This window comes from Condylura cristata, unplaced genomic scaffold (assembly GCF_000260355.1).
Source record: "Condylura cristata isolate star-nosed mole 26May11 unplaced genomic scaffold, ConCri1.0 scaffold00002, whole genome shotgun sequence".
NCBI lineage: Eukaryota > Metazoa > Chordata > Mammalia > Eulipotyphla > Talpidae > Condylura > Condylura cristata.
This window is the reverse complement of record NW_004567103.1, coordinates 40,805,172-40,821,916: the sequence shown is the minus strand read 5'-3', so window position 1 is coordinate 40,821,916 and position 16,745 is coordinate 40,805,172. Positions and strand designations below refer to the sequence as shown.

Sequence of the window (16,745 nt, the reverse complement as noted above, 5' to 3'; positions counted from 1 at the left end):
AAAAAAAAAAAAAGTAAACATTTACTACTTCCTTCTATACTTTCTGGGTTAACCTATGTTGTTTTAGTCATCTATTTTGAGAGCCTCATCTTCAAAAGAATACAAAATCATTTATGCTCCTATCAGAAGGCAGCCAAATAAAGATAGCTAATCTCTACTGAGTGTTGAAAATACTCTGATCCTGTATAAACACTTCAAATGTATCATTTCATTTATCTTGTAAAACAATCCCATGAGAAAATATGACTTAGTCCCATTTAACAGATAAAGGGACAAGTTCAGAGAGGATAATTAACCTGCACAACGACTGAGCCAAGACTTGAATTGCGGTTTGACTGCAGGGCGAGTGCTCTCACCACTACTGACCAAAAGCTGAACCACATACGAATTCTTACTCTCCCTTAATAAATTAGGCAAGTTACTTGGTTTTCGTAAGGTTCAGCTTTCTTGTCTGTGAAATAAGCAGTACACTATATGTATTCTTGAAAAAATTGTTGATAGTAAGATTTTATATATATATGTATGACAAATGTATAGGAAATAAGAATTATCATTGCTTTAGTTATATTACTGTTTTGTTATATCATTGTTATGGTTACTTGTCTGATGCCTCAATAGTTTATGATTTTTTTAAATTTTATTATTAAAAGTGGATGTTATTCTAATTCTTGATTCCTTTTCTGCAGGCAAGAAACTCAAAATTAACTAATAAAATGTACAGTTACTAATTTTCATTCTAAGATCTTTTTTTTTTAACTTTCATAGGTATATGGCGATATTGAGTATTGTAGCATCATTAAGAATAAAGTCACTGGAGAAAGTAAAGGTTTGGGTTATGTTCGATATTTAAAACCATCACAAGCTGCCCAGGCAATAGAAAACTGTGATCGAAGTAAGCATGTGTTTGTTTAATATAACTAAAGACTTATAGAAATGCTTGATCACTTTTAATAACTGAACCTAATACTGGTTTTTGTTAATTTAATCTAAGTGATGGGAGTTTAGATATATATCATCCTAAAATAATGATTTTGGGACTGGGTTTAAATTTTGGGGGGCTCTGCTTTGGAGAGAAATGTGAGCAGCTGTCTTAATCTTGTAAGTGAAAATGCTCATTTTTAAAGAATAAAATTTATTGTTTGCTAGCATAGGTAACTAAATATACATAGGATTAGTTTCAAGCTAGAGTGACCTGAATTAAATTTCCTATGGTTGCTGTTATCCAAAATGGAGAATAAGAATTTTCAAGAAGTCAAGAGGTATACTGTTTGTTTCCATACTTACAGTTATATTGATCATTAGCGATGAAATAAGGGATAAATTATAAAAATCTGTACATACTAGAAAGAATTACTATTTATCAGTAGAATTCATAAATGATTCTAAGGTACTCACCAAAATTTTCTTTCACAGCCTTCTAAATATTTCAACCAACCAACATTAACTGAGTGCTTATGGTAGCTTCATTATTATGTCAAATAGAGAAATATAAAGGCATCTAAGTAATTTCTAGCCATTTGAATAGCATAGGCCTAGTAGGCAAATGGTAATTAAGGCTCTTTGAAAGCAAGAATATGTCTTGTCTTTTTCTGGTATCCCAAATACCTAGTGCATAGTAGACCCTCAGTATTTATTGAAGTCTCTAGCAAAGATACTGCCAATTATAATAGACTCAACAAAAATATATCAAATGAAGGTGTTCAAAAGGGCATAGTACCGTGTTATCAGCCTTGAAAAAGAAGTACACAAAATGAGCATGGAAACACATTGGAGGTAGGATTTGCATCTAGTGAAGAACTGGCAAGACAGATTGTAAAAGCAGTATTGACATAGGCACAGAGCTAGAAATTAATATGCCTTTGCTCAGCACCATGAAAGCAACAGTCTGAGGAATTGCAAGACCAAGTTTAGTAGCTACAGTGGAAAAATGACAGGTTAGGAAAAGCACAAGCCTACTTCATATAAGATTCTTCATATTTTAAAAGTAGAAAAACAGGAAACAGATGATGGTTGAAACAAGAATGGATTTCCGAGAAAGAATACTAGTTAGTTTTTCTTTTTGGACTCACTGAATAAAATGATGAAAGCTATGAATCCTCTCCCATGAATTATGCCCATTTGCACATATATGCATAAACATTTTGTTTAAAAAGGTACATAGAACCCCTGTCATCTTTTGGAGCTAATCCATAGACCCCTGTCTAAAACCCTTAGTCTAGAGACAAAGCAATTCAAACGTTGTGGTTAATTGAAGAGAATATAAATTAGATAGAGAGTCAGGAAAGTTAAAGTGAAAGAAAACATTCTAAGTGTATTTCAAAGAGAGACTCTTGATAAAGAATTAAGAAATGCTTGTAGAATTTTGATGTTGAGATGCTAGGAGAATAAATGACCATACCATCTGAAGTAGGGGGAGATTGAGAGGTTAATCTTGCAGTTACTGATCTTTCACGTCTACATTCACTCATAATTTGAGATCTTTCTATTTCTCATTTACTCTGTCTTTTTCAGAGTAAAGAAGCAGGTCTGGTAGAGATGGCCATTGTCTAGATGTTTTTTATGCAGTTACATTTATAAAGTTAAGTCAAGCACTAGCAATTAAGGTATATTTGCAGATACGTTAAATTTGCTGTGAAGTTTGAAGTTGATGGATTTTTTTTCAGGTTTTAGAGCTATCTTGGCTGAACCTAAAAATAAAGCATCTGAATCCTCAGAACAGGATTATTACTGTAATATGAGGCAGGAAAGTCTGGGACATGAATCTAGAGTAAATATGTTTCCATTTGGTAAGTAAGCACCCTTTATTTTATTATTATTATTTTTAAAGTTTTATTTATTCAAACAGAACTGGGGTACAGGCCAGAGTTGCAGAGGGTGAGAGGATTCACCAGGGACAGAGTGGGTAGCAGAACAGGCAGATCTACGAAGTACATTGCTGAGGGGAGCAGCGGGCCGGTCAGGAGAGGTCTGCTGCGCCACGTGGATCTCCTCCGGGGCAGGCGGGGATCAAACTCATGAGGAAGTGGCTTAAGCTTCTTAGTGCAGTGCTTTAACCCCCTGCGCCACCAGGGAGGGCCCCCCCTTTGTTTATTTATTTCTAATGATAACTTTTTCCCATGGTTTGCAATATCTCAAATGAATATGTCACTAACACATATATGGGTTAGTTCCTTCCTCTATGCAGCTGAACACAAAGTAAAGAAAGATAAACATGTATCTATCTTCTCACTAACAATCCTAGAATTTTAACCCCGAAATACTGTTGCTTCAAAATTGGACCTAGATTAAAAAAAAAGAGGAATGATAAAATAGAAGCTAAAAAGGGAAAAGCTAGTGATAAAAGTAATAAAAAGCTTTGAGGTAAAATACCTGCCACATTTTACATTTTTGTATACTAAAAATATTGCTGTGAAATTAGATACACATTGCTAGATACACATTGCTGCTTGTATTTCTGTGTTGGAAGTTGGGGGTTGGAGTTGTCTGTTTTCTCATCATTGGTCCCCTATGGTGCGATGACCAAGAGCATCCTACAGAATGCAGTGCCTTTTCTCAATGCTGTGGGCTTATTGACAGTTCGTTTTTATTTTCTAGTACCTAAAATAATTTTTAAAAAAATTCTCGAATGTATAAAAATGTAGATTTACTTTTTTTTTTTTTGTATTGGTAAAGAACAACAATCTGAATTTTCAAGTTTTGACAAGAATGACAACAGAGGCCAGGAAGCTATCTCCAAGCGCCTGTCAGTTGTATCAAGAGTTCCTTTCACTGAAGAACAGCTTTTCAGCATTTTTGATATAGTGCCAGGATTGGAATATTGTGAAGTTCAACGAGATCCTTATTCAAATTATGGTAAAATTTTGTCTAGATTATTTTAAAATATATTTGTTTTGTAACATGGCTTTTCTCCAAGTGGCACTTTTTATGTCACAGCCTATCTATATGATAATATTGCAATTGGAATTTATGAATTAGTTATTTGATTAAGCCTACTTACTATCTAGTGTTAGCTTAATATATTTTTGTACTTTGTTTTTGAGATTATATTTTAAGACCTTTTTAAAAATGTAGACATAGTGAATAAAAATTGCATTCCATATTGTCAGCTGGGAATCCCACATAAAAAGCTCTGAGACCTTGACAAATTGTTTATCATCTCTGAGCCTCTCTTCACTGATAAATGGGATTATTAGTATTCTCTATGCCAGGGTAGGTAAGAATTGCAAGTAATATATGTAAAATACCTAATGCAAGTAATAGCACATAGTAGACACTTAGTAAATATTTGAATTTGTTGACATTTTTAAAGAATTGGAGGTGAGGGCTAATACAGGGTCCATATACAACTCCAGTAATAACATCCCCCCTAACTAAATGCTCTCCAAAGGAATGCTAAATATATAATTCTAGTCTGAGTCTCTGCACCTTACTTATAGTCTTCATTTATGTCATTTTTCTTCTCTACCACTGTAGCTAGCCAAAATGACTACATATTCTTTTCAGATATCACTTCTCATTTTACTTCCTACACAGAATGATAGGAAAAAATTTTAAATTTAAGAAAAGTTGGTCCGTTTTTAGATATGTATATAAGAAAAGCCAATGTCCTAAAATTAAATTCATTAGACAGAACTTGTGATATTCTACTTTTCTTAAAATATGTTCACACATTACCAAAATCTAATTTGTACTTTATTATGTAGAACACAACTGTTGCACACATCTCTAAGAGACACCTTTGTTTTTCATTTGTTTCTCTTTATTGTGCGATGTAGGAAATTTCTCCATGGTTTCGTTTTTGAGGCAATACAGTCTTTTCAAGTATTCATGCTACTTTTAATTCCTGGGTATTATTTACTTTGATTTAGGTCATGGAGTGGTACAATACTTCAACGTAGCATCAGCCATTTATGCAAAATACAAATTACATGGATTTCAGTACCCTCCTGGGAATCGAATAGGTGTTTCCTTCATTGATGATGGAAGTAATGTAACAGAGTAAGTACCATTCCAGGAGTATCTAAAGCCACTCTTTGGGTGTAAATGGTTTTGACTTGAAGAATAAAAATAGAAAAATATTGACCTCTCAGATGAAGAAGTGACATAAAGCAAGTTACTATTAAGGGACAATATTTGTAGCTTTCTATAAATTATCAGTTACTATCTCCAGTCTCCTTAGAAAAATGGCAACGCAGATGGTAGCTGCACAGCTTGCATCAATGGTGTGGAATAATCCAAGTCAGCAGCAATTTCTGGTAAGTAGGTAAGAATTTAACCTTTACAATACTTCAACAAGGTAGAAAATTATTGTGCCTTTTGTTGATTACCTATGTAGAAAATTTTCAGGATTAAGGTAAAAGACCATGTAGGTGATATGATACACATCTGTCTTAGCTCTTGGCTTAAAATCCCTGAAGTGCAGTTTTTCTTTTTCTCACTATGTGCCTAACTCTTTAACAGCAGTTTGGAGGAAGTTCTGGATCACAGTTGCCTCAAATCCAGACAGATGTTGTACTTCCATCATGCAAAAAAAAAGCCCCTCCTGAAACTCCTGTGAAGGAAAGACTTTTTATCGTGTTTAATCCTCATCCTTTACCTTTAGATGTATTAGAGGATATATTCTGGTAAGATTTCAGTTCCACAAAATCATGTTTTATAGTATAATATGTTTAATTAGGCATTCTCACAGTCTTGAAACTTCCTATCCAGTAGAGATGATTTATTCTCTGGTTTAAAAAAGTCCTTTATGTCACCTTTTAAGATAGATGATCATTTCCTTCTCTTCAGCATTCATATATCTTAAGTCTCTAGATAAAGTTTACTTTTATTTTTCTTTTGAAGACATAAAACGGATGGTTTTGGAGAGTTGTTTGCATGGAATGAACAAATGACTTGTTTCTTGATAGAAGATAATTTGGCATAAATCTGTCTAGAATTCTTTCCATGTATCTTTTTCATTATAGTTACAGTTCAACTAAAGTGTTTAAGAAAAAAGAGAAAGCCCTTGTTAATTTGTTTTCAACCTCTTTCCTTAACTTTTTCTTTTTGATCTTTTCCTAGTATGCTTTAGTGATTTGAAAAGGTAAATAGAAAGCCTATTAAAGAGCTGCGCAGAGTATCATGGATGTGTTTCAAGTATTTTGATTAATTTAGTTTATTTCTCGTGCCTCTCCTCTGTGTTAGACAGGCACTGATTAGAGCCATTGTGTAAATAAAACTTCATTATATAAACAAACATAATAGTCTTTGTCTTCTTAGAGCTAATTGTCTATATAGCTTCTTTCAGCTAGTTATAGAGATGGACAAGTAGTTTGGAAATTACAACCGGTTGAGATTAGTATTGTGAAAAAGAAGGTACAAGCTATGAAATGCAAAGCAGGGGTGTACTGACTGTAGAAACTCTACTTCTAAAAAGAAGTAAGACATTCCCCCTCAAAAAAGAAGTAAGACCTTTCCGTTTAGACCTGAAAGATAAAGATAACTCAGCCAGGGACAAAAGTTGGAAGTGGGTTTTTCTTACCAGAGAGAATACAACAAAGGTCATCAGAAAATAGAATTTGAGAAACTGAGGGAAGATGAAGCTGGAGAGAACAAGAATCTTGTCAAGGAAAGCCAGAGAGCAACTTTAGTTAAGTTTGTCCTTAAAGCAATGAGGATGGCCTTCCTGGTGGCACGGCAAGTTAAAGCACAGCACTGTGAAGGTACTGAAGCTATTGCAGTATGAGTTCGATCCCCAGCCAGGGGGGTGATGACCTACATGGTGTGGCAGACCTCTCCTGTCTCCCTCACTGTTCCCCTCAGCAGTATATTTCAGTATATCTGCCTGCTCTGCTCCCCACTCTGTCTCTGATGAATCCTGTCACTGCCCCTGCCCCTCTAGCCTGTACCCCAGTTCTGTATGCATCAATAAATAAATCTTTTTTTTTAAAAAAAATCCCTTAATCAGCTCCTCATTGCTTTATTTTTTTAAATAAAAAGATTTATTTATTTATGTATACAGAACTGGGGTACAAGCCAGAGGTGCAGGGGTGCAGAACAGACCAGCTGACGAAGTACACTACTGAGGGGAGCAGTGGGCAGGCCAGGAGAGGTCTGCCGCACCTTGTGGGTCACTCCGGGGTGGGGATTGAACTCACCATGTTGAAGTGGCTTTAGTTTCTTAGTGCTGTGTTTTAACCCACTGCGCCACCAGGGAAGGCCCAGATTAAGGGATTCTTAAGGAAGAAATAACCATATTGGTATCTTCGAAAGATCAATTCAGAAGTAGAGTAGGAAGAGCAGTTTGGAAAGGAGCAGGCTCAGAAGTCATGGAAACTAGTAAAGAAGGTATTAAACTAGTAAAGAAGTTTACCTAAGGAAAAGATGATGGTGATGCATGGGAAGAGGAAAGAGACCTGAATGAGAATGAAGAGAATTTAACTGATTGAGGAGATATTTAAGAAAACTGAAATGAGATATTGAATGTGGGAAAAAAAGTAAAAAAGGATTTCAGAATGGATTCCAACCTGTAGACCCAGGAGCTATATTCATTAATTTCAGTTAATTTTTTTGTTTGTTTGCTTTGTTTCAGTCGTTTTGGTAACCTGATTGAAGTTTACCTTGTATCAGGAAAAAATGTGGGGTATGCCAAGTATGCAGATAGAATAAGTGCTAATGATGCCATCACTACCTTACATGGGAAGATTCTCAATGGAGTCAGACTTAAAGTTATGCTGGCAGATTCCCCAAGAGAAAAATCTAACAAACGACAAAGAACTTACTGAATCCTGAGGTAAGCCTTTTTAAATTTTAATTTCAAAATACACTGGCAAATAGCATAGCACAGAGTTTCTTTTTAGAGATTTAGAAGATGTCAGTTAAAAATACTATCACTTCAAACTTTGTTGATAAAACCTCTTCGCTCAGGAGTTAATTTCGTAATACCAAAAAATTCTTTTTGATGTTTACTGGAAGAATGTGTTTACCTACCTATAAAATAAAATGGGATTTTAGTTTTACAAAATTACTGTTTGTCAATGTATTAGATACTAAGAATTGAATTTTTTACTATATGCTTTACATAAAATTGAAAGCTGAAAAATTTCATATTTTTAATTTTAACAATAAATGTCTTGAATTATGAATTAAAGTCTTTATAAGGAATGTTTTGACTTCTCACTAATAAAATACCTAAAACACAATATCAAATAGCAATTTTTTTTTTTTGGAGCTATGAACCTTTATGTTGGTGTCTCTCTGGTCTTACATTTATGTTTGTACATCAGAACTACAGTTTTCAGAAAATACTCTCATGAGTATATGTATGTGGAAAAACTATACCAATTTATCAAAAACTTTTGCCTGTTATAATGTTGCACATACAACCACATAATTTCCTTTTTCTTTCATTAGTTTTTAGAAATTGAACTTAAATTTATCACAGTTCATATCTCTTTCTGTTATTCCAATTTTAGCATATGCACTGAAGCAAGCACACATCTCATTGGCTTGGAAACATTCTTTAAATTTGGAAATGTTCAGCATTTCCACTTTATAATTTATAGAAGATAAATTCTGAGTTTGAAGGAAAACTTAACCTTGACTAACACACATAGTACCCAAGTCCACTGCTATTCAAACAGTGGCAGTTGGCAAGAACTTGAAATGCCACAGTTTCTGGCTTGAAACTTTTCCCTTCAAGTTTTTCTCTTTCCTTCAAATTTTCTTTCTGATTAGTTATAAAATTCAGCATGTATCAGACTGAATTGACTGTGTTACTGCTGATGACCTTTCCTCTATTAATAAACAAGCCTGTGATTTTTAGTTCTTCTTTCCTAGATGACAATTAGCAATGGGGAGTTCCCACTGAACCCATTATGAATAAAACCTAGTTAGAAAAGTTTTAACTATAAAAACCATTCCCATTATGCCATACAATGTGGAAATACTGAATTGCCAGTAAAAAAGAATTAGCAAGTATTTTCTCATAACAAAGCAGGTGTTAGTGTTTACAAATAAAATGTTAAGAACTGAATTCTGTTTTAGACAAGCCAAGTAGATGGCACGTAAAATGTGTTTATATGTGAATATTTCAGTAATGTGGGAAACAATCCTATTCAAAGAATCTTTATCCTTAAAAAGACAGTAAGACTAACTTCTTCATATAGGAAAATATATGCTACTCTTGTTGCAGAGCCTTGCCTAATAATTGTTTATATAGGTAGGGAATATTAGACTTAAAATTCAGAAGATCTGGGTTAGAATTCCAGCTATTTCAGCTATGGTATTTAACTGTCTATGATTGGGCAAATCTCTTCACCTTCGTGAAGCCAAGGTTTTTTTCATGGGTCAGTCAACAAAATCCTTTTTTAAAAAAATGCAAGTATGAATTAGAAGTCTTTCATTGGTAACTTCAGTGAAACCTTTGAATTGTCACTCATCAAAATGACCAGAAACTAAAGGGTTATGATAAAAAATCTTCATGTGAGAATGAAGCTTCACAGTATCACATTTTCTGTAAAGATACAAAGTATCACATCTCTGTAAAGATGTTATGCATTCATCCTAATCCTTACTTTATGGAAAGTGCATATTCTTCATCGTGACTACTTGTGAAATTTATCTTCTTCCCTTTTATTAAATCCACATTTTTGGGCAAAGATACAGTAGCATCAGATTAGTTGAAAACGATAGGGTATATTTAACCCATTGATTTTAAGAATCATCTAGTTACAGCACAGTTTATTTTTTTACTGCGATCTTCTTTTTACCTTGGACTCCTTAATAAATTTCTCTTCCTTTGCTGGTACATTAAGTAAATGTACTTTTTTAAGATTCAATAAAATAGAGTAGAAGCTTTCCCAAATTGCAGTAATGGTGCAGTAATTAAAGTTTGGTGGGAGGCACTTTTTTTTAATGCAATTACTTTCAAGAGAACACAAACACTGTTCAAAAGGGCTAATTCTTTTTCTAAGGAACAAGTCTAAGAATAAGTGGTCTACACCTAAGAAGTATGTGTGGAAACTGTTATAAGAATATAACTCTTAAATTAGTTTTCAGTTTTGAGATGGGTCTACTTGAGGCAAGGAGAAAATTTAGTATTTCAGAACATTCTTATTTTGTATTAACTCACAGCATTTTCCCACCAGAAATTCAGTACCTACTTGTATCATCCTTCTGAGTAAGTTGGTTTTGCTTTTTCAGGGCTACCTATGATTAAGTAAGCAGATAGCATTTGTTATATTGAAATAAAGGAACAATTCCTAACATTTTAGGAATACTATATACAGCAGCTATTTCCTTTCAGGTGATGATTTTCATACTTGTGTTGTGTTCTTTCTACAGAACAAAGACTAAGTAATGACATAATCCTCAGCTGACTGACTGAAAATGTGACTGGACGCACTCCCTGTGGACAGTTGACAGCTTTTTTTTTTTTTCATATACCTGATAGTCTGTGCACAGCATTGTTTTGTCTGGGGAGCAGGGATTGTTGACATGTATTTTTAAATCCATACATTAATGGTAAACAAATATAGTAGTTGTTTCTTAGAGTGAAATGTTGTTATGTATAGCAGAAATAAAGTTTTCTTTGCTTAACTAAATCATGCCTTTTTTATGTGAAAGGTGAGACTGAAATAATTTGATAGTGTTTAGAGTTTGACCACATTACATATCTCATTGATTTTGAGGTGCATTTTTATGTTTCTGATAGAAAAACAACAGTCTTGATAGAGATTGTTTGCCATTGTGTAACTTAGAAACTTAGTAGAACAAAAAAGTGCTTCTTTTAGTCAATTTCATCTTAGATTCAATAAAGATGGTGATCTCTACTCAGCCTATTCATTCAGATTGGCTACTTATTCTAAGGCAAAAGCCAAAAGACATTAGAAATATATTTATTTTCATAGTTTTACCAAAATTTGTTGGTAATTTTATAAAGAATGTTTAAGATAGCAAAGCAATGGTTGATAAAAAAATTTTTAAATATTGTTAATATGTCTCAGTAAGCATAAATAGCTTTGAGATTTGGACATTTTCCCATTATAAATACAGAAATGTAGCTGCTCCCAAAATTTTGACATGTAAGCAATTTTCAAACAGACTATGGTAGGAAAAAATGTCATCTCAGAAAAGTAGGAACCCACTCTGCTCATAGTTTGAAAATCCAAGAAAAATTTTAATCAACTCTTAAGGTGAATGATAGATATCAAAAAAGGTTTTCTAAGTTAAGAATTTGATTCCTTAAAAAGACACAAATGGTATGCAGTTGTTAAAATTACCTTGTGCCTTTCTCATCCTGAGTTAAACTAAAAATAGTGAAAGATTAAACTCATTGAGCATAATAGAGTATTTCATACTTGGACATCTCCATTGAAAAATTAAAATTCTATTTTTAGTCAGTTTTTTTAGTAAATTTAAATAAAAAAAATTTCCAGTCTTTCCAGGTAAGACTTACCGAATGAAAAATGAACCCAATATCTGTGCAAGAGCCAGAGGGCATATTTTAAAAGAAAAGCAAATGTACTCTTTGTAAATGAAGAAGTGAAGCAAAGAAAATTGAGGATTATGAAACATTTATTTATCCCCAGTCACTTCCTACACACACAATTCCAATTCCCAGACCAGAATTATGCCGTATGCGTCATCTGGTCCAATCACTCACTGCTTTCATTCCCCCTCAGTATTCCTATTCTAAATGGTATAAAAAGTTATAAGTAGTCTGATGTTACATATAGCAATAGTAAAAGAAGCCCCCTACTTCCTACCTGAGCCCACTGCATCTTTGATTAATACTCATAATTGACAATCTGATTCCATATAATTTTCATTTATTCATCCTTAATTTTACCCTGGGCCATAGAGAAGTTGAATCTTTCACTTGGTAGCTACCAGATGCCCTTCTGTCCTCCAGATGAAGTAATACCAATTTCTCTATTCATTTAAAGTCAGGCAGGTCCTACAAACAGTTGTGTTTCAGTGAGGTGCTCATCTAAGCTTATTCTCTTGAGTCTTTCATCTAAAGTCTAAAAAGTCTTTATAATAGCTCCCTACCAGTTGATTATCACAATGAGAAGTGGTCACTTTGTCTTTGGCATGCTTTTCACCTCGATCCCCTTGATTATTTACCTCAGTCCTGCATTCCTGTCACTTGCAGTTGATACCTAAACTTTACCTTAAAAGTCAAAATGCACATTTTTCTTAGCATAAGAAAGTTCTAAATATCATTTAATAATCTAGCGCTTATTATCCTTTACCTAAATATTTCTGAAATGCTGCTTGGGTTTAAGAACATGCTTATATACTTAGATGCTGTTCACATAACAGTCAGTAAAATTGCCTACATAGTGGAGTTTTTATTTCAAAAAATGCTAAACAATGCAGGTCATTTCTCTTTCAAATATGTGGATCCAAGTAATAAGTAACATTTAAAATAAGCCTGATCAAAGCTTTTCTGTAAATTCATTTTTCAGTCTTTTTTGATAGATTACAGTTGCTAAGAGCAGCTTTCAAATTTGCTGTTCTTAGAGATCTCATGTCCCAAACTATGTTCCTTGAAATACTGGTGGCTTGAGAGATTAAGTGTTCTTTGAGAAAGAACTTTTTGTTGTCTAATATATTTAGAATATGTTGGGTTATTATTCATTCTATGTTTTTTGATCTTAAAACTTCTCAGTCTTTGATCTGTTAATGAAACCACCACTTAATCTCCCAAAGAAAATATCATATATGTACTGTGAAAAGTGTTGCTAGAAGCACCCTAACTAAAAGGGTACCAAGAAATACATTTTAAGGAAGGATTCTTCTAGACTATCTACTGTTTTTTATTTATGTGGTGTGATGCAGTTTTATTTATACGTTTATTTGTTCCAGACTTTTTTATTCTACCCTAGTAAAAAAATTAATGCAAACTACTTATAAAATTAACACTCAAATTTTTAGGTTTCCCTGAATTTTAATATCCTAATTGGGATCCTCCTATTTAGTGTTAATGATTCAGTGTAAAGACCTTATTTTACCACTAGGTGGTGATAAGCCTTGCTACCCAGAAATAGTTGTGTGTGGAATTCACTGTTATTTTAGGTACTGAGCCTGATTTGTGTTGTCAAAAGTAATGATTCTTAAACCTTGATGTCCACAAGGTTTCTTCAGGTTAGGGGTAGGTTTTTTAACCATTCCCCTACTTGATTCTGATAAGGTGGTCTGGTCATTGACTTTGCAATCTACTGTCTTAAAGAGATGCCATATGTTCAGCTGTAGGCTGGATAGTGTAAGTTGGATATAAGACAGTGAAAAGTTTCAATGTCTTTTTTACTTTTTAGAATTAAGCAGCTAATTTTCCCTTAACATCAATAAGTATGAATTGCAAAAAGAAATTGAAAAATACAAGCAAAATGCCAGGCCAGTTTTTTCATTTAGGCAAATATATTTGATGTTTATGAAGGATAGTAATTATTTATATTTATGCCATTCAAAGCCACCTAATTTTATTTGCATTTATTTTGAAGTGAATTATGTTGATAAATTACCAAAGGTTTAGCTCTATGAAAGTACATAGCTTAATGTCATATTTAAGTGACAGAGAACATAAAAGTTATATAGTTATATCTGTCCAAAGAAATAACATACAGAAAGATTGTGCAGAAATATGTATGCCTAGAGTATATGTGTGTAAGCATTCTTGCTAAAGTGAAATCTCTTTACTTCAATGAAAAATCTGAGGAAAAATAGTGAATCCTCTATAGAACACATCCTTTTTTAAAAAATGAGTCCTTTTTTGTGTACACCCAAACTTATTGATATATAACTTTAACTTTCAAAAAAATCCTTAATAAATACACAAAACTAGAAATGAGTAAGGACAAGAACAAATGAATTATTTATATAATCTTCACACAGAAGTTATACAGGTTTTCTTCCACAGAATTTCCATGGTAAATTATATTATAGCAGTTATTTTTAAATGCTTTCAATCAAGAGAAGAAAAAAGGTGATCCTTATTAGATAAGTCCATTTTAATATCTGATTTCTAACAAATGGATTGCATTATTTCTTTTTCTAGAAACAGTAACTCAAGAACACATGGATCCTGGAAATGGAAGGTATGGTATTACTAGGGAATCATAGTAATACTTAGTTAGAAATACTTAGTTAAATATTTAAAGTATGAAGTTCATTTATACAGTGATAATTCTTTTGACTTTAAAATAGAACTTATCCTCAAGGGGAAATGGCAGCTGTACCTATACTTTAGAAATTTACCAGACTCTGAAAATCCATTTCAGTGGTTATCACAAGAAAAAAGGGTTCTGTGACTGTCATGTATGAATTACAGCTAGTATCAGGGCAGCAAGGTTACATGAGCTAACTAACCTGCAAGTTGACCAAAGCTACAACTGCTGTGTCATCCTTGAGACTTCCTTTCCAACAATACTGCTGAAGTGCTGGAAGGAAGGCATCGGAAGACTATTTTATGAAAAGCAATTGTACTTGAGATCAAGGACAGTGTGAAAAGGTAAGTCCTTTTTTCCACAGAAACTAGGGGAAATATTGAGCACATTAGGATAACCAAAGCTTACTCAGAGATAATCCTATGTGCTGGATTTTCCTGCCACCCTCTACATTGCTGACTTTGTAGGTAAATGATACTGCTACTAACTGATAACTTGTACATACATTATTATTTTCTATCACTAGTGACATGGGTCATGGCATTCCTAGTGCAGAGCTTTTAAGGGTTTTGTTCTGTTATCTTTGGGTGTTTTTTTAAATCCCCCAAAAAGATAAAGCTAAATGCTTTAAACATATCCAATTTAAGTTGTTCGCCAACTTACTGGAAGATCTGCTATGTAAAAATACATATTTTTCTTTTCATCATCAGTGAAGTCTGTAAGTTATATTGGGTTTTGGCCTTAAGAGGTAGCTTTGGCAATCATATTATACTATTGATTCATTGGCACCAAAGACTTCTTTTCTCTTCCACATTAGTACACAGTAACTTAGATGTGCTAATGTGACATTTAGAGGAAGATGGAGAAGGAGATCACTACTTGTTACTTGTAGAACTGACTTGAGGAAGAATCTGTAGTATTTGCTGAGACAGTTGAGACTGGCTGACCTGCTTTGTCAATGTCAAAACTGGAACAATGGGAGCAGTGCATACTGGGAGAGAGCACCCATCTTTGCTTTATTGTCACATATTCCTGCCAGGGTTCATTTACTATTAGCTTCCATATTTCTTAACTGTCAGTACGAACCTCTAACAGGCCTCGTTTCCTACCAGTTTTACCCTAAGTTTGGAAATTTTAGACGCTGTATTGTAGTCCCATCTTTCACACAGCTTCGTAGTAACCTTCAAGAACAAGTTTCATTAATGGTATTCACTCTTTTGGATCTGTTCCCTTCTTCCGGTTTTCTGCAAACATAGCCATGAACCCATTCAAGTAGGAAAACTTAAGTAACACTAATATGAACTAGAAGGAATTTTTACTAAGTAAAGCAGTGGAGGATGGATATTTCTTTAATGACTGACAAATTCCACACTAAAACAGTTTATCAGTAATGATGATCCCTTCTCATCTTCTAGCACTGCTATTAACCTATGTTGAAAAAGTCTATACTAATACGTTGAGACAGCTTTGAGAGTCCAGTGAAAAGAACTTTCATTCTGTATTAACTAGTAGCAGTGAGTGACTGTCTTGAGCTACTGTCTTGAGGCTTTTCCTTAACCAGGAGAACCACAGTTCTGGCCAGGTTGGGGGAAGCGATGTTATAAAAGCCATCCTATCTACTCTTTGATCAAGAGTGCTGAATGTCAAAGACAGCACAAATGACCCACAAAGATCATTTTAGCTTCTGCTCATTGGTTCATTTAGAATATTTACAATAGGATTAAAAATACATAATTCTAAATTGTTTTCAGCCTTTGGCACCAAAACTTAAGTCGTATTACAAGGAAATCGCTTACCTTCTTTTACTGTAAGCCTAAATCTGATGAATTTCCTTGACTTTCCTGGAGAAATGAAATGGGGCCAACATTTCTCACCACCTGCAAAATATTTTATCGGCAATTGAGTGGACTGAAAGCAGTCTTCAGAGTCTGCCAGTTCTGCAGTCAGCCTAGGTAAATCTTTTTCATTCAGAAGTGAGTAACTAGACAAGAAACATAAACCAGCACCTCACAAAAGAAGGCCAAAAAAGGATGGCAGGGGTTTTTTTGGGGGGGGTGGGGAGGGGAGAGGCGATGTTGGTGATTTAGTAGAGGAAGAGGATTGTGTGTATTCCTCATCTTTTCTGAAGAAACGTTAAAACAGTCTCTATACTTTAACTGTTAATTTATATTTATGAGGCTATTAAAATCTAGTATCAGCTAGCAGTCTATACTTCAACAGTTAATTTACATTTAAACGTCTATTAAAATCTAGTATCAGTTATCAAGAAATGTATGTTTGAAACTACAGAAACATGCCTATATATTGTTAAGTACAGCCAATACTAAAATATTAACCGAACTAATGCTGTTGTGTGGGACAACAGGCGCTCACATTAACTACTGGTGGGAGTATAAATTTAGTCAACAGTTTTGAAAATGAAAATGTTTGACAAATGTCTATATTTGAAACATACATGTATCCTCAATTCAGCAATTCTACTTCCAAGCATATATCCAGCAGGGATTAAAAACATGTATAACTAAAAAAAAAAAAAACTCCAAAAGCATGTTAGTATGTTCCTGGCATCATACATAGTAATCTCAAATTAGAAAC

The 16,745-nt window shown here is 33.7% G+C and overlaps 1 protein-coding gene across 4 annotated transcripts in view; it reads left to right on the top strand.

Moving 5' to 3' along the window:
• The window catches only part of RBM45 (RNA binding motif protein 45), a 38,964-nt gene that overhangs the window by 5,365 nt on the left and 16,854 nt on the right, over positions 1 to 16,745 (top strand). For 2 of the 4 annotated variants that reach the window (XR_001145743.1, XM_012728883.1), the window contains exons 3-10: positions 766 to 892; positions 2,664 to 2,786; positions 3,673 to 3,852; positions 4,869 to 4,998; positions 5,171 to 5,255; positions 5,461 to 5,624; positions 7,571 to 7,771; positions 14,042 to 14,081. Coding sequence is in view for 3 of the 4 variants with exons in the window: in XM_012728883.1 (XP_012584337.1) it covers positions 766 to 892; positions 2,664 to 2,786; positions 3,673 to 3,852; positions 4,869 to 4,998; positions 5,171 to 5,255; positions 5,461 to 5,624; positions 7,571 to 7,763 (1,002 nt within the window). In the remaining variant the exon portion in view is untranslated. Of the gene's footprint in view, positions 1 to 765; positions 893 to 2,663; positions 2,787 to 3,672; positions 3,853 to 4,868; positions 4,999 to 5,170; positions 5,256 to 5,460; positions 5,625 to 7,570; positions 7,772 to 10,323; positions 10,584 to 14,041; positions 14,082 to 16,745 lie in introns of those variants that run through there. The other 2 variants (XM_004674488.2, XM_012728890.1) reach the window with 2 other exon arrangements.